At 42.7% G+C, this 24,548-nt stretch overlaps 1 protein-coding gene across 5 annotated transcripts in view; it reads right to left on the bottom strand.

Moving 5' to 3' along the window:
* il1rapl1a (interleukin 1 receptor accessory protein-like 1a) overlaps window positions 1-24,548 on the bottom strand; it is a 165,671-nt gene that overhangs the window by 49,326 nt on the left and 91,797 nt on the right. For all 5 annotated transcript variants that reach the window (XM_034574134.1, XM_034574131.1, XM_034574136.1 and 2 more), the window contains exon 6: window positions 2,832-2,906. In XM_034574134.1, the coding sequence (XP_034430025.1) occupies window positions 2,832-2,906 (75 nt within the window). The remainder of the gene's footprint in view (window positions 1-2,831; window positions 2,907-24,548) is intronic.

The following is a 24,548-nucleotide window of genomic DNA, read 5'->3' as shown; positions in this document are numbered from 1 at the left end:
CACACACACACTGCTATATGATGGAGTTCAGTACAGGTCTGGAGCTGAGGGATGATGGGTCTTTGGGCAGAGACATGCATAGAGCCCTAAGGAGCGCAGGGGAGGGGATTCTCCTGACAACACACCCTCCTCTAAGACAAACTCCCTCTGATGCCGCTGTCTCTCTTTCCCCCTTATCTCAAACACCCCTCTTGCGTGACCACTCTGATGCCATCAGTCTTTTCTGCTTTCAATTTCATGGACCTCGGTGTTCCTCTCTCAGCCTCATCCGCGTTTACTTTCCTTTACATCCTGGCCGCGTCGCTTCCGTGAGAGTTTATGTAACACATGTGTTTTATTTATGTCTCCATGCGTGTGCGGTGTGTAAAGCCGGCTGTGAGAGAGAGACCTGCACCGGGGGCAGCAGAGGAGATAAAGTGGGTCTACGTGTCCCCGGCAGTGTTGCAGATTTATCTCTCTGCTCACGGCTCTGATTTTACTGCCTGTCCACTGGCCTCCAGTGGATCCCATCTCTCCCTCTCCCACCTCTCTCTCTGTGACCAGCATCTCTCCGTGTGCACGCTCTGGCTGCTATAAATCTGCCATGTTGCTCAATAAAGCTGCTCAGGGCATGACTCAACAAATATTAAGGAAGAGGACAATAAATAAATAAAGCTAAATAAAAGAGAAACTCTCTTCTGGGGCTGGAGAGACAACTTTTCAGCGCACAAAATGGAGCCCCGCTGTAAAATATATAATTCAGTGTCTGTGCTTTAGACATGCTGCTGGGAGTCTGTGGGGACTCAACACATGACATCATCCGTATAGCTTTTCTTTCTCTCTCACTCACTCACTCAGGATTGACTCGCTTTCTGCACTACCAGCTCCAAGTAGCATAATATTATAAAGGAGCTCCACTGCTTTTAGATCAGTTTACAGGGCATAGTGAGAACTAATCAGGCTGTGAAAACAGTTTATTGCTCTTATGTGGCTCTGAAACTAGTTGTGTTAAGTAAGAAAAATAATTGTGATCTGTCTCCTGGATTCTTGTTGTTTGGGCTTAGAGACACATTTTTTGCAACAAACTGGGGACGTGGGAGGTAGAGAAGTTGTGCACTCATCAGGCAAAGTGAATTGCATTGTGGGAAATGTATGTTTTGGGAGACCCATACCAGAGTTGTTCATTCACTTCCAGTACGTGAATTCACTTCCTGCGGTGACGCAAATCGCAGCTTGGAATCACATGGAGGAACAAAGGTTACGAAACAAGCCTCATGTCTTTGTTTCATTGTTTACATTTGATTTGGTTAGTTTCACATTGTCATTCAGGGAGCGTACTTAAGACTTTTGGATGGCACACTTACGTCCTGTCGTCATCAACTATTTGGGCTGCGTCTAACTATACTTGACATTGATTGGCTTGAAGAGGGGTCTGACGCCGCCGTGTTGTCAAATCAGCTAATCGCTAACTTTTTTGAATGAAGTGTACAGAAAAGTCGTCTTTTCCTTTGATAAAGAAAAATAGTGAAATTGGCTTTGTTAATTTCAATGCCATCATTATCGCCACTAGCAAAATAAACGTCCTCTTTGTTCAAACATTATGTTGCTTGAGGCAAAGACAAAAAAATCTTACGAGCCTACTCCGCTTATTTTTCTTCTTCTATTGTTTAATGATGACTTAACTTCCTGGAACTGGTCTGAAATTCGGAAGGTTTCACACAAACCACCATACTTTAGTTTGACCCAGGGGACCACCTCTTTCGGTTGGACCAAATTTTGATCCGTTGGTTGGGTCCGTGTTCCAAAGCACCTTTCACACCTGTTACTTTGGTTGGGACTTAAATGAAAAGTCCAAATGTTCGGACCAAACAAGGTTGGTGTGAACGCCCCCTAAAATTTAAAATAAGGATATCTTGTCCTCCTCAACCCACTTGCCGATCCACAACAAAAGACTTAAATAACCTAATAATACCTTTTCAAAGTACGGGCAAAACCTTTCCTAAAACTCAATGGAATCAAGATGGAGACTCCACAAATAGATGAAGTTCCTCCCTGCATTGTGTTCATGCATGGGTATGCGGACAAGTGACAGGGTGCTCGTCGGTTTATGCACAGCAGTGATTTTTCACTCTTGATCAGCTGACTGTGGAGGCATTTTAAACGAACAATACCTGAGCTCCGACAGCATGCGAACCACCAGACAGAAGACAAAAGGTATCTGCTCAGTGAATCCCTGCACCTTCTTTGTTTTTATCCTCACCCCCCTCCCCATCTGTCACACACTCATCCAGTCTGTCTCTGCGCTCCAGACCTCTCAGTCTTGTCCCATTGGCTTCACCATGACAGACACATTAGCCATTCACAGAGCGCAGAGCACCATGTGGACAGCGGACTGTGCCCAGAAATCAAGCAATATGCTGTCACAGGAAGAAAAAATGGAGAAAAAACCCCCCAAACAAACAAAACATGCATATGGTCACTCACGCACGTATGCACACACGATAGGTCCAACGTGACCCCGAGTCAAAGAAGACAAACAACGGCAGCAGAAAGCGGCTGCTTGTCCATGTGGCGAGCCAGCGTATGGAACCCTGGCACCATATGGGCTCGCTGTTGTTGACAAAACAGCCTTCGGGACATTAGCACCCACCATTTGCATATATGGAAAACACTTTCACAATAGTTTCTTGTATCTGTATTTGTCTGTTTCTCCAGCAAATTAAAGTGCCATCATCAATCCGTGCTCATTGCCTGGAGGTGTGTCGAGGGGGATTTTGAAAAGTCACCCCATCATTTTTAGTTGAACGCAGTAGTGGTGATTGCGGCTGAGGGAAATCCCATGATGCTCTTACCTAGCTGCAGCTCCATATTGCTAATCTTGCTTTCCGAGGGAAACAGGATCTTTGGCGGCTTGTCAGTCAGAGGAGCTGAAAGGGAGAAAAGACACAATTTAAGTATGACACACGACAAACCAACACAACAGGTCACTGAAGAAGAAGGGGAGTGAGAATAAAAGATTGTGCTAATTTGATTCTTCTTTTCCACCCCCCCACTGCTTCACATTGATTTGTTAGCATTTAAGCAAACAGCACAGACAGATGTTATCTCCGACCTCCTATTGAAAATACACAAACGCTCTTCTTGCTCTTTGCAGACACATTGCTCTCTAGTGTTTCGATCTTAGTCTCCATTCATCTGACCTACTTAGAATCATAAATAAGTCCCCGAACAAGCCACCATTTAATTTGCATGAGTGTTAGGTATTTTAAGAGCCATCATGTGTGGTGTGTGTGTGTGTGTGTGTGAGTGAGAGGGAGCAGCTGATGCTCTAATGATGCTAATCATCCATACGGTGGATGTCAGACCTGCCGCTGAAGTCCTTTCTCTGGGGGAACTCGGCGGTTTCATTGTTGTTAAAAGCGTTTGTGTGTTCCGGAGAAAGACTGCACTCGTCAGGGTTAAAGGTTTAAGGTAAACAGAAAGTGGGTCTTGTACAGTATGTACACGACTCAACAGTAACACAGGGGTGATGAATGCTGAGGCCGTGTGGAATTTTATTTCTCGCTCAGAAAGATGAAACTGTCTTTTTTGAAGGAGACAAAGATTCCCAGCAGGGTTATGTTTGTGTGAGGATTAAAACAAACTCCGTCAATGTATTGTATTAAATATGCATAAACACAAGAGCCGAGGGTGCTCTTGCTATTTATTCATACATGTATGTGTATTTTATTCTTGCATGTTGACACACAGATATTTTATGGTGGAGCTACTCTAAACTCCAGAATGCAAATATGTTTCTACCAGATCACGTGTGACTTCTTTATTACTTCTATTTGAGTGTTGCTCACGAGCTTAAATTAGCTCACATGCTTAGAGCTGGTGTTTCTGAGTGCATTAACTTTGGACTTCGGAGCAAACATCGTTGAGAAAGTTAGTCAGCGCCATGTGAACATTATGACCTCCGCCACGGAAGTTGTGCTTGATGGATTTCTATGAAAGTTGGTAAAAGAATGGGACATGGGCTAAGAAAGAACCTATTGCATTTTGGAGCGGATCCAGGGTTTTTTATTTTACTTTTTTTAACATTGTGTGATAATGATTTTTGCAACAATTTTTGTTGATTTCTCTGTAATTACTTAATTGAACTTGATTTTTTTTTTTAAATCAGGCATATTTATGTGACTGCTATCTGAGTGAAAATCCAGATCTCGCAGATATATGTGTGGTTGGTATGGTTTAGTATGAGGGAACTGTTAGGCCTTGGTGGAGGTATGTGAGTGCCATTCTAGTTGCTACTGTGATGCTTTGTGAAAGAAAAGCAGGGTTGATGAAGAGAACTTATATAATATTCATTGATTTAATTTAACAGTGGATGTCCGATGAATGAATGCACCAATCAGTGCCTCTCAACTGGAAGTCACATCATTTTTTAACCAGGAAGTCAACTTCTCCCACTATGTTAATTATATGCATTAAGGTTCTTATGGACATTTTATAAAATTGTATTTAACATAAAATACAATTTTTTACAATATCTATTTTGATATTTAACGGAAAAACTACTTTAAAACATGTTCGTATGGAACTAATGAAACCAATAAAACCAGACTGGATTATATTTGTAGACTTAAGCTTCAAAGTTACTGAGCTATAGTTGCTCCCCTTTACATAGCAGGAAAAAAGAAAATCAGTCCACTTACATATCCCTTTTCTGCAGATTTTAACATTGTTTGAATTTGGCATGTTTGGTTATCTATTCAGCACAATTTCTTATTGCTGTACCATTACATCATGGGGAAAATAGGTCATGTTAAGCTCATTATAACCCACGTTTCAATGCTTGTAAGCCCAACATGTTTTATTCCTCCACAGACCTTGGGATTTCTTCCTCTGCATTAAAATACATGCAGAACTTGACCATTATAATTATACAACAGTGCCGACAAGGCCAGATATAGAGATGGACTTGACTGGAGTGAAATAGGTTGGATGTACAGAAGAGTATTTAGGCCTTTGGGTTCATCTCTCTGTATAGTGAATGTATTTATTCATGGTAAGAACTCTATGCGTTAGATTTTTACATTTTAGGTCAGATAAGAAGGGTATGACCTTTGACCATGTGCACAGCAGCACACTGCAGAGACACAAACTAGAGGAAGCACACAAAATGCAAACACTCATATGCACAGAGCGAGGCACTAACACTCTGCACTTCCTGAAGCATCTGTGGGAAAAAAAACAACTTTTTATCGGATGAAAACAGCAGACCTTTCAGGCACGTCTAATTATTCAGTGGTGAATTTGCAAAGGCAGCGTATTCAGGCCAGTTTGTAGCCCAGTGCTTTCATTAAGATGTTTCCTTAGAGTGTCCTCACAAGCCCCCTTCTTCTCCTTTATTATAAGACCTCTCTAACAAGCTGCTTGAAAGCCCTGCTCTGTTTTGGCGTCTGTATTTGGGACGAACAAACCACGTTATGTTGCTGCACTAAGTCATTCGGCACAAAGTGTGTGGTCTGAAGGGAAAGTGCCCGGTCTTGTACAACGCTTGGTTTAAGACTGAATAACTTATTGAACAATTACGCGGGACGTCAGGAAGAAGTTTTCATGTGAGGCGATGGCGACAAAGTGTTGGTGTTTATCATGTGCCGGAGTCAGAACAGATCAAGCACCTGCTGGTATGTAAATAGTGACAGAGGAGCACAGTGACATCTACGAGAGGGGCGGTCACGGGCTTTTAGGCACAACTGTTTGCACTGTTAATAGGTAATCACACAGCGCAAATTACACTGGATACTGATACAATTTTAATTACATATCAAACTGCTATACATAATTACACAATGGGTGATCCTATAGCTAATTATGCACTAAGCAAACAAATGAGGACAAGCTGTGGACGGGAGTGGAGAGGGGAAGCGGATGTGGTAAGGAGAGCACAGATAGGAGGCAGACATCCGTCAACGGAGACGCGGAGCTGGTGGAATGAAGAGAATAAAGCAGGAGAGAGGATGGGAAAGGCAAATTTATAAAGCTAAAGTGAACCAGTCAAGATACATGCTCCCCCTCACTTTGGCATGCAACGCTTGCTTCTGAAAATCTCATTATCTTAATTACCACTCCTTTATGGGAAATACATCAATTATCATGGTGCCGAGCGGCTGGGAGGGGGGGCACCATTTAAAACGTGGAGGATTGGGAGCAACTCCTCACAAAGACGAGAGTCTCTTCTTTTCATTAGCAGGCAAAGTCTTGAATTAAAAAAAACCAAAGACAAAACAGGTTATTAAACATGCAAATAAATCTGATGAGCTGTTCACTTGGAAGTGGCTGTTTTATGTGTCTGATTTCTAAATGATACAATATATTCGGTCATCGCCTCACTGCAGGAGGGTTTTACAGCCAAGCCGAGCTGGGGTCTTTCTGTTTGGAGTTTGCATGTTTGTGATTGTGTAGGTTTTCTGCAAGTACTCCGGCTTCCAAACATGGGGCCTCCATATCTTTCGACGGCGGGAGGTTAATCGGAGACTCTTAATTGCTCGTAAGAGTAAATGTGAATGGCTGTGGGTCTGTATCTGATTGTTAGCCTGTCCAGGCTGAACCCTTCCTCTCATCCAATGTCAGCTGGGAGGGATGGATGGATGGATGGACGGATGGATGGATGGATGGATGGATGGATGGATAGACGGATGGACGGACGGACGGACGGACGGACGGATGGACGGATGGATGGATGGATGGACCGAAGCCTATTAGTTTTTAAACCTGTAACTTCGAAAAAAAGTTACGAAAAAAAGAATTTGATAATGTGTTGTGACAATATTGCCCTGTAATCCCGAGAGAGTAATTCTAAATAGTGCCTCCACCTCCAGGTTGGCCAGTGAATGACATTCTTATAAATTGATAGATAAACTGCACTTATACATTTCTTTTTTAACATAGTGGACAAAGTCCTTTACAATATAACTCTAGCTCCACCTTCACCTTGCTAGGGATCAAACCACCAACCCTGGCCCGAAGTTAACGATCGACCCTGAAAACACAGCCCCTCACAATTTCAGAAATTGGAGGATATATCAAGAGCATTTAACGTCGCAAAAAGGAAATTGTGCTTATATATTTTGATAAAGTTTTCTGAAATGTATATAAACTCCAGCAAGTGTCTCTTAATTAGTATTTGATTTGACATGTATTATTGCAGGGGAACGGGCTGGTGTGCTTGTGGAGGCATACCATTAGATCAGTGACTCAGTATAAAACTTTGATGTACACTACACGTATCCTCAGGGCAGAGGCATTGTGTATTCTCTGCAGCAAACTCGGCTGAATTCATTTCAGGAGGTGACACAAAGTATTGCAGTAAACTTGATGCCATGACAGTGGGGCTGCATTCCTCTGCCTTGTGATGGCGCCTGCGTGTGAAGTTGCAGACATTGTGACGTATGGAGTGGAAAGTGATTGTGCTTATGTCTAATTGTGTGAAAATAGAGTAGGTTGTGTAACGTTAAAAGCAATCCTGAGCATGGCTGGGTTGGTGTTTTCAAAGGCTAAGAGCGTTTGACACATGACAGTTGGTATGAAGTAACTTCCCTGCTTGGCTAAGAGTAGGTTTCAAGCGCTATTAAGGAGAGACCAAGTCAAGCCATGTACAGTATGTGTGTGCATACATGCTGAAGAGTGGATATAAGCTTTGTGATCAGTCAGCCACAATCCCATTTATGCTTGGTGGCGGAAAAGCTCACTGGACTCTCCTGATGGATTATTCTGGTTGACTGACTGTAAGGAAACAGCAAATTAATGAATTAAGGATGGAGCTGGGCTACTTGGATCACTGGGCTTTTTCTGTTAGTCGTCTCATTAATGGGGGTCGGTTCAGGGGGATTTGCAAGAAAGAAATATGCCGTTGGCAAATTGGAAACAAAGGTGAAACTAAGAACAAATCAAATGTATAAATTATTTCCACGTGCTGCATGCGGGTGCGCAGGTACCTACTCGCTTATCGTTCAGGCATACAAATGGGCACGACACAGTTACGGACATTCACACACATCCATCCAGAAACAAGCGTGCACACGCACGTGAAGACGTGAACAATGGGCCGCATTGTCCTTTGGTCTCAGGAAATTGGCTCCCAAACGTTTTCAGTATTTCACCAACAAAGGCAGTCGAGCACAGAGCAGAAAGGAAAAAAATAGAAGGAGTCTCCAGCAAACACAAAGTCCTTGAGTCTCCCAAGACTGCTTAGCTCGACTAGAGAAGTCCCAGTTCTCCTCTACGGCTGGCGAACTCCTATATTGTACTGCAGGAGATCACCATATATTAACAGTGACCTTCTTCTGTACTGTTGTCACCTTTGAGTCAGATTCATTACATTCGTGATGGTGCAATAACCGTCCTGTATGATTCCCTTATAAAGTCACCTCTGAGTATACGGAATTCAATTCCAGCTCTGACCGTTTCCCACATGAGAGAGGCTGAGCAGGGAGCTGCATGGTTCCATCCAGAGTGAGGTAATAAAAGCAATTATATTCATCCTGAACCACATCACGCTTCCCCACTGTGCACCACTGTTGTGCTTCTCTGAGACCTCTGCCTCTGGCACCACCGAAATATTTCAACATCAAAGCAACAGGAGAGTGCGTTCCATCACCGCAAATATGTCCAGACAGGTTCCTGCATCATGGTCACACGCATCGTTAAATGGCTATCATGACCGTAAGTGAACGACTGGCCTCTTTTGTCACAGTGGGCAGTTAAGTTTTTCTGACAAAGCAGCTCTTTAAGAGACAGTCTGATCATGAAACATGGCGGCGATCGTGCTGTGCAAGTAAGGGTCCCCACTGCGAGGCCTCATAATCCATATCTTTGTAAAACTACATGAAAGAGGAAATTAAAAGCCAAATCAGCTCCTCGCTCACTTGCGGCATATGTTGGCCGACTAATGGAAACAATTCATTACCTAATAAGTAGAATGAGAAAACTTAAAGAAAGAGGAAGAATTACGTGAGAGTGATACAGAGATGGAGACACCAACAGAGACAATGAGTCAATGAGGAGAAAATGTGTTTTTGAAAGCTGGAGGTTTATCCGACTTTCTCAGCGGGTGTGTGTTTGTACATGTGAGCATTTGTGTTTGTGTGTGGGGTCCAGGTATTACTCATGTTGTGGGGACCTAAATCTGTTACTTGTCTTCCTTATGGGGACAAAATGCAACTCCCCATAATGTGAATCCTTCAATTTAAGGTGGATACATGTTTTAAGGTCAGGGTTAAGGTTTCAGTTAAGGATAAGGTTAAGGTTAGGTCTGTCTGTGTCCACAGATCTTGGACAGTTAATGCTTGATCCTATAATCTGACTATTGTCCTGACTTCAGGTTTCCTGCCCTCACAAACTTCAACAGGCCGTTTACTGGAACTCCACATCAATTAGTCAGAGAATCCTCTTGAGTCCGACTTCAAGTGGCTGCTGAAATAAAAGCCCAGGAAGTACGTACCTCCGCCGATAAAGTCACACAGTGAAACCCCTGAAACAATGTAATCTGTTGAATAAATAACCTGTATAAAGACACTTGATAATTAACAGCTATCATAACCTCGCATCACATGCCTGCTGAAAAATTTGAAGGAGGTTTAAAGATTTAAGAAAATTGTATTCTAATCAACCCACAATACAATAATGTATTATTCTCTTCTTAAAATGCTGCCTCATTAAGTCTGTCTTCGTTTGTTTTTTTTCAGACTCTCAACAATGATGATATTTTATGCAGCTTGACAGAATAACTCGCAGTGTATTAACAGCGAGAGCTTCAATTAAACAGTCAGGGAATGTGAAGAGTGTTTGAAATGAATGAGGAGCGGTTTTATGGGACTATTGTTTACACAACAGAGAGAGAGCGAGAGTCAGAGGTGTCCTCAGGATTTAATGGTCTCCCCTGCGCATCACAGTCGGGTGATGAAAAATGAAAACGCTTGTATACAGACACGCGTGTGCAGTGAACACAAGAGCACGTAATCCATACTCAGATTCATGGGCTGTACATAGAAGAAAAAAAATATAGCGAGAATTTGATGACTGATATGAGGCAGGCATCGCTGAAATGAACAGCATTGACTTTGTCTGTGGATTTAATTAAATGAAATGAAAGTAATTTGATAAAGCAGGTACAGAACTGATAAAATCTCTCTCTTCTGCTTCTCTCCACACACACACGCACACGCACACACACACACACACACACACACACACACACACACACACACTCGGCCCAATCATTGCTCCACAAACTCCATAGGGATCTGTGACACATATGTTGTGTTGCACTCTGTTACGTTACATTATGAGATATGACTGTTTCAGCTCTACAGCAGCCTGTTTTATTTTTTCTTCTTCTTTGAATGCACCATATAGTTACACAACAAAGACAACAGAAGACCCAGCAGAACGCCACAGTGGGCGCAGGGTGGAATTGCGTGTGCAAGTGAGGAAGCAAATCTGCATGTTCAAAACCCGGGCAAGTGAGCGCACTCATCCGTGTTGATTTGAATACTGGGGGAGAGGACAGGCAACAAGGTGCGAGAGAGACGAAGCGCACGCCGCATGATTGTGATCGTCTCAGTGTTACGTGCCCGCGAGGATACACAAAGTAACAGAGCATGTGAGGATGTGTCCGCCCGTGATGTAATTCAAGGTTCAGATGATTATGAATAAACAGGAGGCTAAACCACATGTAGTGCGAGAAGGTCTGTTTGTTTCATGAGCAGGCACTGGACAACACTGCCTGTGGGAACTTGGTTGGATATTAAGTGGAAAAAAAGAAAGAAAGAAGAGAAAACAGGGGGAAGATGTAAGTACAGAAGAGGACACAAATAAAAGAGAAGGGCTGTGCCAGATTAAGACTTGTTGGTTCCTTATTGAACAAATTTTGAACAGGTGTCCAATGTTAAAGTATCATCATGTTGAGCCAAGTCATCTCTCCAAGAAAATGTTGGTTTGATTTTAGGAAAGATTACACAAAAACTACAGGACGGATTTCGGTGAAACTCGGTGGAGGGGTGTGATATGGGTCAGGAAAGAGCCCGTTAAATTTTGGTTTGGATCCACACCGAAAGGCAAATGCAAGATTTATTTAGTTTGTCCTTGATTTCTCAACGGAATACATGGACCTTTATGAAAAAAACTATTTGGGATGTTTAGGGGTCTGATATTTATAAGTGTTTGTAATTTGGTGCCGATCCAAATAGAAATCTGGATCTAGTAAATTTAAACGTGGTTTCATAAGGGGACTGTTGACCTATGCACTCAATGTACAAACATACAACAGAATTAATAGTGCTACTCCTGGTTGGTGCATAAAAGCAAGGCAAGCATTATATCACTAATATAGTTTGAAAAACAACAAATAAATGTATATATTTAAGCAAAATATGAAGCAAAGGACAGAGGATGGTGCGATCTCGGGGTTTGACCAGGCAGCTTGGTCCGTGTCATTCAAACTCACTCTGGGTCCTGCTCTGCACCTCCACGAAGCATCAACACCAGACCAAACAGGCTAACTTGACGTAGTGGGAATTTTACTATTGAGAGCGCCGTAGACACAAAGACTCACTCTATAGCATAATGGTGGAACAAAATGTACAATGCAAAACACTGACTTACAATTTAAAAAAAATATATGAAAAAATAGCGTTGGACAACTGAGGGCGCTGTGACTGATGATTCTCATCTTTGACTCTTGTGTGGGTGCAGCTTAGCACCATCTGCTTTGTGGCTTCTCTGAGCAAAACAGCTCACTCTTTTCATCCATCTCTGACTCTTAACCTCTCTCTCTGTGGCGCAGAGGGATATTTTCTTTTATTCTATCTCACTAAGAAGTGTGGCTCTCTCTCCCCCTTGTCATCTTTTCATCCTTTTTTTTGTCTCCTGTCCCCGAATTGGCCTCACAACACTGTATTTTTTTTTTTTTTTGCACCTTTCAGTAAATCGTGCCAATTCTTTTCTTAGCTCATTTTCCTCCACACTCTGCACCCAACTTGTGCCTCTGCCTCTCCCTGGCAGCTTGTATGTGTGTGTGTGTCTGTGCAGTGTATCTTGGACAATATCACTGTGAACTTTAATGTTCCCCAATGGGCAGAGTGTACACTACACTGTTATTCCATTAGGGCTCAGCTCACAAACAGCGTGTACATGTTCAATAATGCAGGACAGTGCTTAACTTCTGCCAGTGTAAAAAGAGAAAGAAAATGGGATACACCTTTGTTACCTGGTATCGCACAAATGGATGCACACATATACATACACACACACACACACACACACATACACGGATGCATATATGCAAACATTTACACGCGCTTCTGTTGCGTTCACAGGCTGCTGATCCTTGCAAGCGTTCCCACAATCTTTCAGGCGAGGTGCAAAACACTGCCTCACACAGTACGCACTTTCCTGTCAGCCTCAGATAACAGAACCCAGCGGTGGAGCGGCGATAAAGAAGTAATTCCTGCTAAATAAAAGAATAAAATGTACAATAAATACGACGCGTGGAGCTCATGCAGAGAGGCAGGCGTGGGGGGGGGGGGGGACTCAAAAAGGTTGACACGAGACATTAGACAGAGAAATACAGAGAAACGGTTTCAGCTGAGACATTGACCATCCACACATCCCTGCAGTAAGTCTTACAGAAGGCAATGACCGAGGATTAGCTCTGTAATCAGTGCCAATCTCTGTGGGCAATTCTGAGGGAAGCCCTTGTGGCTCGGTGTCCATTCTGTTACTCCATCAGAGCAGCAGGACGAGGCTAACCCAGTCAACTGCAGGGGGGAGCCAAAGCAGGTGGATACACACCCAAGGGACAGGATTAACACAGGCCTGGCACATTACAATCAGCATGCACAGCGTATAATCCAACTGGAAGGTTGTGTGTATGCGTGTCTGCTTTATTTGCCTTGCTGTATACCAGCCTGGGGTCCATCCAGGTGTGCAAACACACTGGTGGAGGAGAGCAGAATACCTGGGGTGACACACACCGGGCTGAGATTTACATGGAGTAACTGAGGAGCAGATAGGCAGCCTGCAGGGTCACCTCACTACCATCTGCTTCATCAGCACCCTTTGACCCATCTCCACAGCAACATCGCAGCTCGCAGAATCCACTGTTTATCCTTAGCTCCGCACAGTGTGATTAACGGACACAGTTACATAGAGAACAAAGACAATATGTGTCAATACAGTAATTCCTCTGCACTCTGCAGGATATGAATATGAGATTATTGAGTGTTTATCGAAGAAAACACGTGTACTGTATGTAGATGACTGAAAACACGGGGATCTAAGTTGGATATGTCATTATTATATGTATTAGCTCTGAATTGCACAACAACCATTTGTCAAATATTTATTATAAAAAGCAGAAATATAATGTTCACTCAGTGAGATAATACGTCAATGTCTACCTTGGTTAATAATAAAGAAACTGAAGCAGTACATAGAGATATAACTGAGACTGCAATCCATAAGTATTTTTATTCTTTGAATTGGATACAAATGATAAGCTGAAGTTTTGTTTAACTCATACATCGTACACTTATGACATTTTATCTGGAGATTGTGAACTATAGTCTGTTACTGTATATAAAGATGGACAATGTGTCTCCACTTCCTCCCACGATCCAGAAATAAAGCTAAAATACACTGGATACAAACACCACCATCTTGTGCATTTGGAGCCAGTTTGCGAAGTAGTGATCGAGGATGGAGCTGAAGTAGCGAGGCCCTTTCTCAGCTGTCAATCGTGATGTTGTACTTTGACTTTTTAGTTTGGTCCATGTCCCAACATCTAACATGGAGGAGGTATGATTCATGACCGATACTACCGCCAGCCACCAGGAGGCGATCAAGATGCCTTAGCTTCACTTTTGGCAAGCTGTCATGTCATTCATCTTTCCATAAAGTCTATGGTTGTTTACTGTTGTTACAATATTTTAGTGCGACCTGCTTAGCCAGGTGTAATTTAAAAAGCGATTTTGATATCGATGACACCTTTTTTCTGGTTAAATAAAGATAAATTCAAAATTAAAATGAATGAAAGCGCATCACGTCATCAACAACAACATAAACATGGCTTGTTATCTTCCTTTAATATTTCTCAATAGAATAGATTTGAGTCTAGGATCATATAAGCTGTGTCACAGGTTTCCAATCACATTTAATACAGTGTCCTATAGTATTTCCTCTACTGTCTGTATTGATCTGTTGTCTCTGGAAGGTCTGAGCAGGATTTAAATAAACTTTGTTTTTCAAGAGAAATTCCACATTTTGGACTCATCATTTAAAAGATTACTAAAAATCAGCTTTACAGATAAAAACCCCAAAACAAGTGAACACAGAGAATGTGTCATTATAGAACGAGGCAGATCTGTTTGTCAGCAGAGCGGATTCTCACAGCCCACCAAATGATTTTTACATCTCCCTAAGAGCGGCTTAACTGTTAATTGGCACGATGTTGGTTCTTTTTTCGATAGGGCAGAAAATGGATTTTTGCTCAGATAACACAGGTGGTGATGGGAGACTAAGCTGATGAGGACATGTTGACATCAGGCACCTTTCATTGAGGGGAGGGGAGGCTGAGCAGCAGCGATGGAAAAGCAGTGAGACAACTCGCCCGCTGCCAGTTTCTTTTTGTTATGTCTATCAGCACAAAGCTGGAGGAGTACACCTCCAATCCGAGAAACATCCAGAGATACTGCGTTGGAAACTAAGCCAAAAAAGTAACAGAACACTGTCGATGGAATTTCTTTATAGGGTTTCTTACATAAGATATTTATCTTCTTTCTGTCGTCCATTCGACTGCAGAGACTGTTTCAAACAGTTACTCCTACGCACTGAGAGGTGCTGGTTAAAGCAAAAGCTGTCTTCGGTGAGTGCCTCGAAACTACATATGTTTATTTTCAAGTGACAAAAACTTAAAGCGGCCAAATGGAAACGAAGCAGGAAGTCAGGTGATATTGCAGAGCAAGCAAGAAAGTTGGTTGGATTCATGGGTCAACAAAACATCAAACTTTAATACAGCAGACAACAAAGCTTCTGGTACCTCAGCAAACAAGTTATTTTAACCCAAACCACAAAATGTAACCAGTCTTCACATGGTTCACCAAAGCTAAGCCATAGTTTCAATAGTCATCCAATAAAACTGCTTTATTCCGGAAGGCACCAACAAGTGATGGCTTCCTGTCGATGGAGACATCTGATCATAAAACCTCAATCTGTTCACTTACACCTCAAAGACAAATGGCACTCACATGAGGATTGTGCATTCTTTGGCCAGAGAAGACAGAGTGAAAAAGGCTATATTTGTCCACCTAGAGAAAACCCTCATTCAACAAAGGAGGTGGTCTATAGGCGAATTCAAAGTGTCCGCATGCGCTAGACGCTGGGGTCCGCTATCGTGAATGCACCAGCGTGTGTAAGATAACAACTCTCAACATTTATATTCACATTTAAAAACCCACAGAGGTTTGAATGCCTGAAACTTCCCATTATTCAGTTAAAAACAAAGAAGCTTCTGGGATGAGAGAGACGACATCTACAAGAAACACAAGAAAGTCCAGTTGTCTATGTGCACATGTACAATTCCTGAAGAGGCCTTGACCTGGATCTACACAGATCATAGAAAACACCATCATTTGTTTTTGAAAATGAAAAACATATTGGACGTTAACACCCTCCAATATATTAAAAAAAATGTTTTGGGCCGAAGACAAACACACGCTGTGTTTGAGCATGAGTGGACACACTAATGCGACACATGCCCCCCCCTTTCCTTAATGTTAGCGCCCCTATAGGGTGTGTCGAGCCTTTGCCAAATTGTAATTAGAGAGTCAGTCTGATGGGGGATCATAAGAACAAGACACAGGGACAGTCGATAAATACACAAACCTACATCTAAACGGACACACATTTTCACACACACAAACATACGAAGGCCTTAAATAGACACTGGCATAGAAACGGTGAACCAACACACTGTTACACAAGCACTCTTACTGGAGACCAGCGATCATGACACCACTGATGGTCTAAACTGGCTCTAAGCTACGATTTACCAGATGACTCAAATGAAGCCAGTCACATAAGACGGTGCCAGAGTGAGATCTGCAAATCATGTGTTTGTTGGCTTCCCCTTATTCCAAAAGCCTAACGATGCTCTTCTCTCCCAGCCTCCTAAGACAGATGGAGATCATTAGCTGCTCTCACTCCCCCTTCTCTCTCTGTCTCCCTCTCTCCCTCCCTCCTTCTTCGCTCTCTTCGATCTGTCATGTCTCAACCATAGGCGCATTTTGTCTCGCCTTTTCACTCATCTCATCCGCTGTTTTGCCCTCGCTCGGTGTCTCTGTCCATTTTCCTCTACACAGATTTATATCTAATGGTTTCTAACTCCAGCGGAAGCTTACAACTTTAACAAGTGCTTCATCACTCTTGTCAGAAGTAGTTATAGGAGTCATGACACACACTTCCCCAGACAGGAGGAATTGATGAGCAGCCATTAGACTCTGCTGATCCTCGAGTGAACGGCAGGGCCTCCATCACCGCAATCCCCTGACACGTGTCAGATGCACCGGTTCTTTACAGACATGCACCGAGGGAGGTAAAAATTTTATTTCGATGATGAACTTCTTAACTGCGGTTGCCAAAGAATCTGCCAAAAATGTTCAGAAGGAAATCCCCCAGTAAATCGCAAACGCCAGAGGCATGTAGAATCTATTATCTGTTAATTAATCTCAGTCAGCGATGGCATTGTTATGAGGCACGTGGCTGGATAAACACCACACAGTGTGGTGTGATGGAGCTTTTTGTTGGCACTGTAACAGCTTTTACTGCTTCCAGTAGTTTCCAAAAAGTGTTGAAGAGCTTCTACTGTCATGACTACACTCCTGATCCCCTGGACTGAATCCATCACTTTGTTCCTCCGCAGCCCCGACTCCTAAATTATCATTTAGAAGCCTTTTTCAGACATCAACTTCGGAGTATGTCCATACATAATTGTGTTCGGACATTTTACGGAGTTTGCTTTTCAAATGTGAAGAATGCAGCAGGATGTTGTCCCAGTCAGATGAGTTCAGAAACACAGGAAAATGTCCGTAGTGTTCAGGTGAAGGGTGGCATGTGGGACATTTGTTTTTTATGGTACATCGACAATGGCGCCGACCTTTATCGCCCAAAACTCCTGCATCCTGTTGTTTTTTTTCAAGCTGACATCTTCATCTACTTGTATGGCAACTCTTTCTCCTCCTAAGATATTTGTATTGGCATATTTGACATCCTCCTGTTGTATTCTCAAATGGGCTGCACTCCGAAATTAACCTGAGTTTTTACTCGTGGGCTGGCAGGAAAAACTAATTCAGACATTTGCCTTCTCGCTAAAGGCCCCTACAGATAATATCAAGAGATTATCTGGAGTTCAGTGCACGTCTGAAATATTTGTCAAATGTTTTCAAAAGGTTCCTTTTCTGGTAAAATCGAGGTGAGTGAGAAAAGTAGTGGATTTTAAATGCTTACATTTCCTTCAAGTGTGGCAATATCTTATCTTTAAAAACAACAGTTCCTCTTAAAAGTACAAAGTATCTTTGAGATGGAAATAACACACACATTTTAGACCATAAAAAAGTAATTTGATTAAAGCTGGTCAAACTGATTTTAGTATGCCTGAGTGGTTCTATGGAAAAAGATGATTATCGTTATCGTGCTGACCTGAGGTTATTGCTGTGTGCAGTGGAAGGGAAAGAACATCTGTCACATGCAGCCGCTTGCTGTGTCAGAGGAGTGAGGTACAGGATCGTTGTTCTTGGCCTTTAATTTGTTGTACTTTTACGGTAATTGTCGACACTCCATGGTTTTACTGCTTTTGTTAAGGATTAGGCCACTTGTAAGGCTGCAAGTATACACCTTCATGTTCAGATGTGTGCGTACTAGCAAAAGCTGCCATTTTAACAGTATGGAAGTAATGGGAAGCAGGAAACAGAAGCTGAATACTTGATCCAGTTAAATACTGTAATAACAGCACTTCAAGGTCAGGCTTTAGTATTTGGCTACAACAGCGGTGCATTAGCGGTAATGAAGTTTGGAGAACGTCTCTTTCTTTCAGTGCATATGGTGATCTCCAGTATGTGCTAAAATGGCTTCCTGGAAGTATTTACTCCGGGAAATGCTGTAGTCACGTTAAATACTGGAGTGTTATTTGTGGTATTCAGGCCTACAGCCTCCAAATTGCCAGTCCTGAATGAGTCCACGTGCATACAAGAAAAACAAGGGTATACATGCTCTATGTCGACCAGCAGCAACCCTTCTTGTCAATGTTTTACATTGAATCATAAGATAATAAAAGTAGCTGATTGAGTGCTTTGACCTCCGGGGGTGGGGGGTGTGGGTGGTCGAGGTTAAACGGGTGCAGGCTCTGGGCTCTCTTTCTCTGCTTTTAAAGCCTGACATATTCCCTGCAGGATGTCTGACCCTCTCTGACCACAAATCAACCAGTAATTACAAGCCTTACGGAAACCCACACAAATACACACACACATGCGCACACACACACACCCACACTACCACACCACTTCCTGACCAGTGCTGCTGCATGCACCAGAAACAAAATGGCAAAGGCGGTGAAAGAGGCAAACGTGTTGTATCAGGAAAAGTAGTACAAGGCTGTCAAGTAAAATAACGAGAGAAAAAGGATGAGATGTGAGCAAAGGAAAGTTCATGCAAGTATATAGAGCTATTCATCTGACCAAGTAGTATGTGTCACCTTGGTAACATATCATTTGGTCCTATCAGTGTTCGTATGAAAACCCCCCAAAACACAGTGACTGTGCAAGTCATTCCTCTGATGTTTCATTCAGTCAATGGAGCTGACTGGGATATCGTCCATGAAAAAAACAAATAAGTGGACTAAGTGATTTATATTGCTCCACTCAAACACATTCATCAGCAAGAAAAAGCACTGGAGACCTAAGGTCTGAGTGGCAGTCATGTTGGGCTGTTTTGTTCTATGGTGGCCTGTTCGCTGGCATCTCATAAATAAGGAAAGTCCCAGAGGGCTGGAAAGCCCTCCTAAGACGCTGCTTTGTTTCAAGACAAAGCCCCTTTTTATTTCACCTGGAATAACTTGTCACAACACGGCTGAACTCAAAGTGCCATCCCATCAATTTCCATGGCAACAGGGATGATGGCATTGGCAAATGTAGAGCGTGGTGGGCAGTCTCCATGGAGGTGGATATTCACTTGTGATTCACAGGAAGCAAATAAGCATTTTTTTAAATTTAGATGCAAAATGTATATTATAACATCACTATGGACAACTCTTTTGATTTATACATGAGCATGTGACTACTGTTAATAGAAACATTTAAAAATCTGAATCAAGTTCAAGTTAATCTACTAATCTAGTGAAGAGGCCCTAAAGACAGTATTTGGACAGGATGGATTTCCATATGAGAGGAGAGGATGTGGAAAAGGAGACGAGAGGAGAGAAAGAGGAGAGGTAGGCAATGACGGGGAGAGGCTAGGTAGAGGAAAGGATGAAGAGAGGAGGAGAAAAGGAAGAGAAGAGGCAAGGATGAGGATGAAGAGGGGAGGAGGGGGAGGTGGAGGAGGAGATCACCAGAGTAGAAGATAGGAGAGGAAGAGAAAAGGAAGAGTATATGAAGTGTTGGTGAGGCAAACAGGAGAGGTGATGATGAGGAAGAGGAGGGGATGGTAGGAGGGGATGGGAAGGAGGAAGAGCAAGAGACGATGAGAGGAAAGGCAAGGCGAGGGGAAGAGAGGAGAGGAAGTAATGAGACAAGGATGAGGAGGATTTAGAGAAGAGGCAGAGGAGAGGAGCAGAGAATTAGGATGGGAGAGGAGAGGATGAGGGGAGAGGGAGAGGAAGAAGAGAGGATGAGGAGAGGAGCACCTGGCAGCCACGTCTTTCTGCCAGTGGTAACAGCCATCTTAACATCCTTTCTTCGCAATTATAATTCACACAAAGCCCCGTGTGAAATGGGGGGTCACAGAAAACAAATTGTCCAGCTCGGATAAAAGGGAATAAAACAGGCAGCCACTCCGTGCAGTTAGGTCTCGGAGATGAAGCACAATCAGCAGTTTACTTTCGCACTCTGTCAGAGCGAGGAGACTAGAAAGGATGTAAAGATGTAGATACGCGTTATTTGCATTTCGGATGCAGCCACCTGTGGGCTTCAAAGCGTTACAGCAGGGGGAGACACTGAGGGTTTGACAGTAATGACTAATCACGGACCAGGGATACAAAGTGGGCCTCTTCACAGGCCGCCTTTGATGCAGGTGAATCACATCCTAAACATACTTATTAGCAGGAGAGGGGGTGGAGAGCGAGGGAGGACGGGTTGAAAAGAAGGGGGGAAGAAAGAAAATTAGTTCCGCCCGTTAGCTGGCATGTTTGGGTGCTCGAGAACAGAAGGCTGGCATAATGAATTTTGGCGTGCAAGCGGCTGTTAATGAAATAAAGAGCCCCACCCTGGAAAGAGGTATGAACACGGTTTAGCATGCATGCAAAAAAAAAGAGATGGACGAGGACAGTGCGGAGAAAGTTAGAGAAGCGAGGAGAGAGGAAGAGATTCAGGCTTTACAGCAGAGAGCAAATGTTTACAGAGAGGAGGAAAGAGTTTATTAATGTTTTCAATATATGAGCAGGTAATTGTAAATGCTCCTGTGTGAAATGTTCTGAAAAAACATTGCTTCCATGAGCTTTTGGTGTATTGGTGGTTTGTCTCTACAGGGCTGCTGCTGATGCTGCACACTAGATGATAATCGGCCAGATCTCGGGTCAGATTCAGCAGATTTGATCCTGATCTGAGAGGACTATTAAATCATCCTGCAGTGTGAGGGTTTACAGACAAACTCTTAATGTCGCTGGCTGAATCGTTGATATACAAATTAGAAATACGGAATCCGTGTAGAATGAAAGGAACAGCGATTGGATGAGTGAGCAGTCATCAACCAGATGTTACATGAGTTAAGAAGCGAAACATGGCTGCCTACGGCTTGAAGAAGACTTTTGTCTCCCGTACCAGGAAGATGATAAAAAGAGGAGAAACTTGAGGAATTGTGGCAACAAGCAAAACATAACAATCAACAGCAAACAGCTGATGATGGAGGCAGTCCACCTCCATGTCTCTTATTATTCTGAAGTCATGTGTGATCACGCTACTTTCTGTGAGCTCTGGAATCACCACTCAGAAAAAGTTTTTTCGGACTGTTTTGTTCCTGGGACTAGTATGTGGTCTCCCATGTGTTTAAACTCTGTGAAGATTTGAAAAGGCATAAGGGAATAAATCGGGACAAAAAGACATTTCTAGTCATGTTGATTGGACGTTACTTGTGTATGTTTGATATCTTGTGTGTTTTCTACAGCATGAGATATTGAGCTGCCAACAAAACCGAAATACTTAAAAGGAAAACGTGGTATCAGAGGTCACTGTGCTCATGATTGAAGTCGTTTCCAGAAAAGAAAACATGCCAGATGAGTTTGTTCTTTGTGTTTCAACAGAAACCCACAACACATAAGGAATTTAGAATTTGACGCCATTGCAGATACAGTTTCAACTTTCAAGTTGAACTTTCTAAAAACTACTTCTTTTCCTCAAGATAAGAATAATAAGCCGCACAGAGAGGAGCTTGATTTATTAATCAATGCTTTTTTTTGCTGAAATGACAGAAAAAGATCACATCAACCCTTATCCATCTCTATTTCTATCTGGGATTGTCGAATATTTAAGCCAGGCTCACATTTGTGAGAGTCTATATGAAAGTGACGTACAGTATGTTCTCAGTAGACCAGGTTGTGGATGAGGCCCTAATGTGATTTCTAAAGCCTCTGAAGATGTGTGTCCCCACCCGCTCAACACGAGTTGCCTAATTGAGTGTTAATTTGGTGCTAATTATGTAACATGCTATCCCAGTGAGACGCCCCAGATGCCACGAGATGAAGGCGCTTGGATGAGTGTGCAGAATCGCAAAGCAAAGCATTTAGGGAGACAGTATGTGTCTCTGTGTCTCACAGTCTGCATCTGCTTCCTGAACGAGTCACAGTGCCGAAAGAAAATTAAATAAGACAGAGACATCCTAAATTAAGAAGCATTCAATCAAGTCAGGACAAACGACGAAAAGTCTGCACCTTACATAAATAAGGCCATCCTCACACGAACCACAGATATCCATCTCCACAAGCAAGCCTCGTTGAATCAATCATTCAGCAAACATTACCCAGTGAAAGTTCAGCCCCTGCATTATAAATGTAACATTTCTTTGACAGTCAAAGTTTTAGAGACTGAAGCTGGGCTGTGTCTTCGCAGGCAGTGAGTGGTTGGACCGGCGAGAGTGCAGTGGCCCAGATGCTCTCTTCTACCCCCGCTATGTTCCGCAGCATAGATATAGCTTATTATTAAGAAGACCACCCTCTTTTATTTATTTATCATAGAGCCTCATACAACATGCACGTCTTCTTGTTCCTTTACAAACAAAAATACTATGCACTGTCAAGGGTCATTTATGCTCAGTGGCACATACGTATATGAAAATGGACGGAGCCTTCTGTCTGTACCCTGCGTTCATTCGGTGCACGTCTTCAGAACGGATACTGACAACAGTGTGAGTGGTTAAGAATACATCTGTATGATTCGGCCTGGCACAGGGACAACGTGCTGCTTTTGCCTCTTTCTTTACATTACAACAACCTCGTCCACAAAGTGCGCGTTTCTTGACGTCAGAAACGCGAACATCAACTAAGCATGGAAGTATGAGGGTCGTGAGGGATACATTGTTTGAAACGGACGTATCTCTTGTAAAGGCAGCATAAATGAGCCTTTACTCAGCCGTAATTGTTCTTTATTTCCAGCTGTGGGTCGATACCCATTTGGTGCGGTAGTGAGGATTTTCAATACGGGATGTGGTATGTTGTGTTTAGCTGATAAACTACACTGCCCATGTTAATTTGACCCATGGGAACGTTGTAGCCAATTCATGGGTTGTAATAGATTGACAGCAAAGGATGTCAATAGAAGACAGGCAACACTTATTATTGTTATCGCGAAGATAAATACACTGTTAGTTAGTTGGCATTTTAATCAGATTTATTAAGGATAAGAAAAACTATAGACTATTTCTAGCCCTGTCATTTCAGGAAAGCATCTTCTCTTCTCTCTGTGAAAGCAAAATCTTAGCTGGAAGGAGCTCTGATCCAGGACTCTTTCATGGTTTTGTAGTAAAAATTGAGTGAAGCCAACATTTAGCGTGTAAAAATTCAGCATATGTTTAAAATACAACAAAACTAGACCGTAAAAAGACCGTTTTTTCAGATGAGGCTCAGATATTTGACATGGCACAGCGATGGCTGTATTCCATTTATTTTCAGGGTCCTGTTGTTCACCATTGTTCATGTTAGATCACTGTCACACCGTCATGGATGACTGGGACACATGAATAGAACAGAGCCATTGTAAATGTTACTGGTAACATCTGGCCTTTTCCTGCTATAACAAGTGAAAATGTCCGCTGTGAAAAAGGCCTATTGATACGGATATGGGAGCATTTATTTCTGTGATATGTTGTTTTTCCGCTGATAGCTGTGAGATACAGAAAGCCCCTTGTCTCCTTGGGAGATGACCGTAGTTAGTTCAACACGAGCAGCATTCAGCAATCCCCAATTCGCCGCTGAGCCTTCCCTGCATTCACTAATAGATTTCCTATTCTTGTCTAATTAAAAAGGGAAGCCTTTTTCCCATGAAAGGCTCCCAGAGCTATATTGTGGGGTGGAGAGGTCGCTGGGAATCCATCAGACGTGATGCAGTTAATCAGCATAAAGCCTGCTCCACTGCACCGCTAAACAACAACTGAAGGAATGGACCCAACCCTCACACTGCGCCACACTGGGATTCAAAACCATGCGGACAGAGAAGGGAAATACATTATCAAAATATACATCTGTATTATACAGTATTTCTATAGATTTTGTCTCCGGTAGTTTCTCTCATCTCTCTAAAGTGGGTAATTAGAGGGGATTTAAAAATAACCACAGAGACAGCGCGAGAGAGAGGAAGGTAATGGGGTTTGTGGGAGAGAATATAAAGAAAATGAGAGGACAGGGAAACGGCCCTCGCCCACAGTAATTACCTGTCTCCACCTCCTATCTTTTTGAGCGACAACAAAAGAAGTTAGGAGAGAGGAGTGGTGACAGGCGAGAAGGAAGGAGACAAATCTAAAGGGCGGCACAGGGAAGAGACGAGGAGGAGAAGAGACATATTTCATATTACAAAACATATTTCCTATTGTTGAGCATCTGACTACATAAAAATTAGAGTGTGTGATTTCAGCAAGGTGAATGCAGCAATCAGAGACATTTATCAGCATGATCTTCCAACACTAACAGCCTATGTATTCTGACAGCCACCGGTGTTCTGCAGGTTGTATAAGCCCCATTAGACAATTTGATCCATCCAATAAGACAAATGCAGAAAATTGGCAATTATTTTTTCACAGTCAGGGTGAAGATGATCACCTTTTTTATT

This window comes from Hippoglossus hippoglossus, chromosome 21 (assembly GCF_009819705.1).
Source record: "Hippoglossus hippoglossus isolate fHipHip1 chromosome 21, fHipHip1.pri, whole genome shotgun sequence".
NCBI classification, from domain to species: domain Eukaryota; kingdom Metazoa; phylum Chordata; class Actinopteri; order Pleuronectiformes; family Pleuronectidae; genus Hippoglossus; species Hippoglossus hippoglossus.
This window is presented reverse-complemented; position numbering and strand designations above follow the sequence as displayed.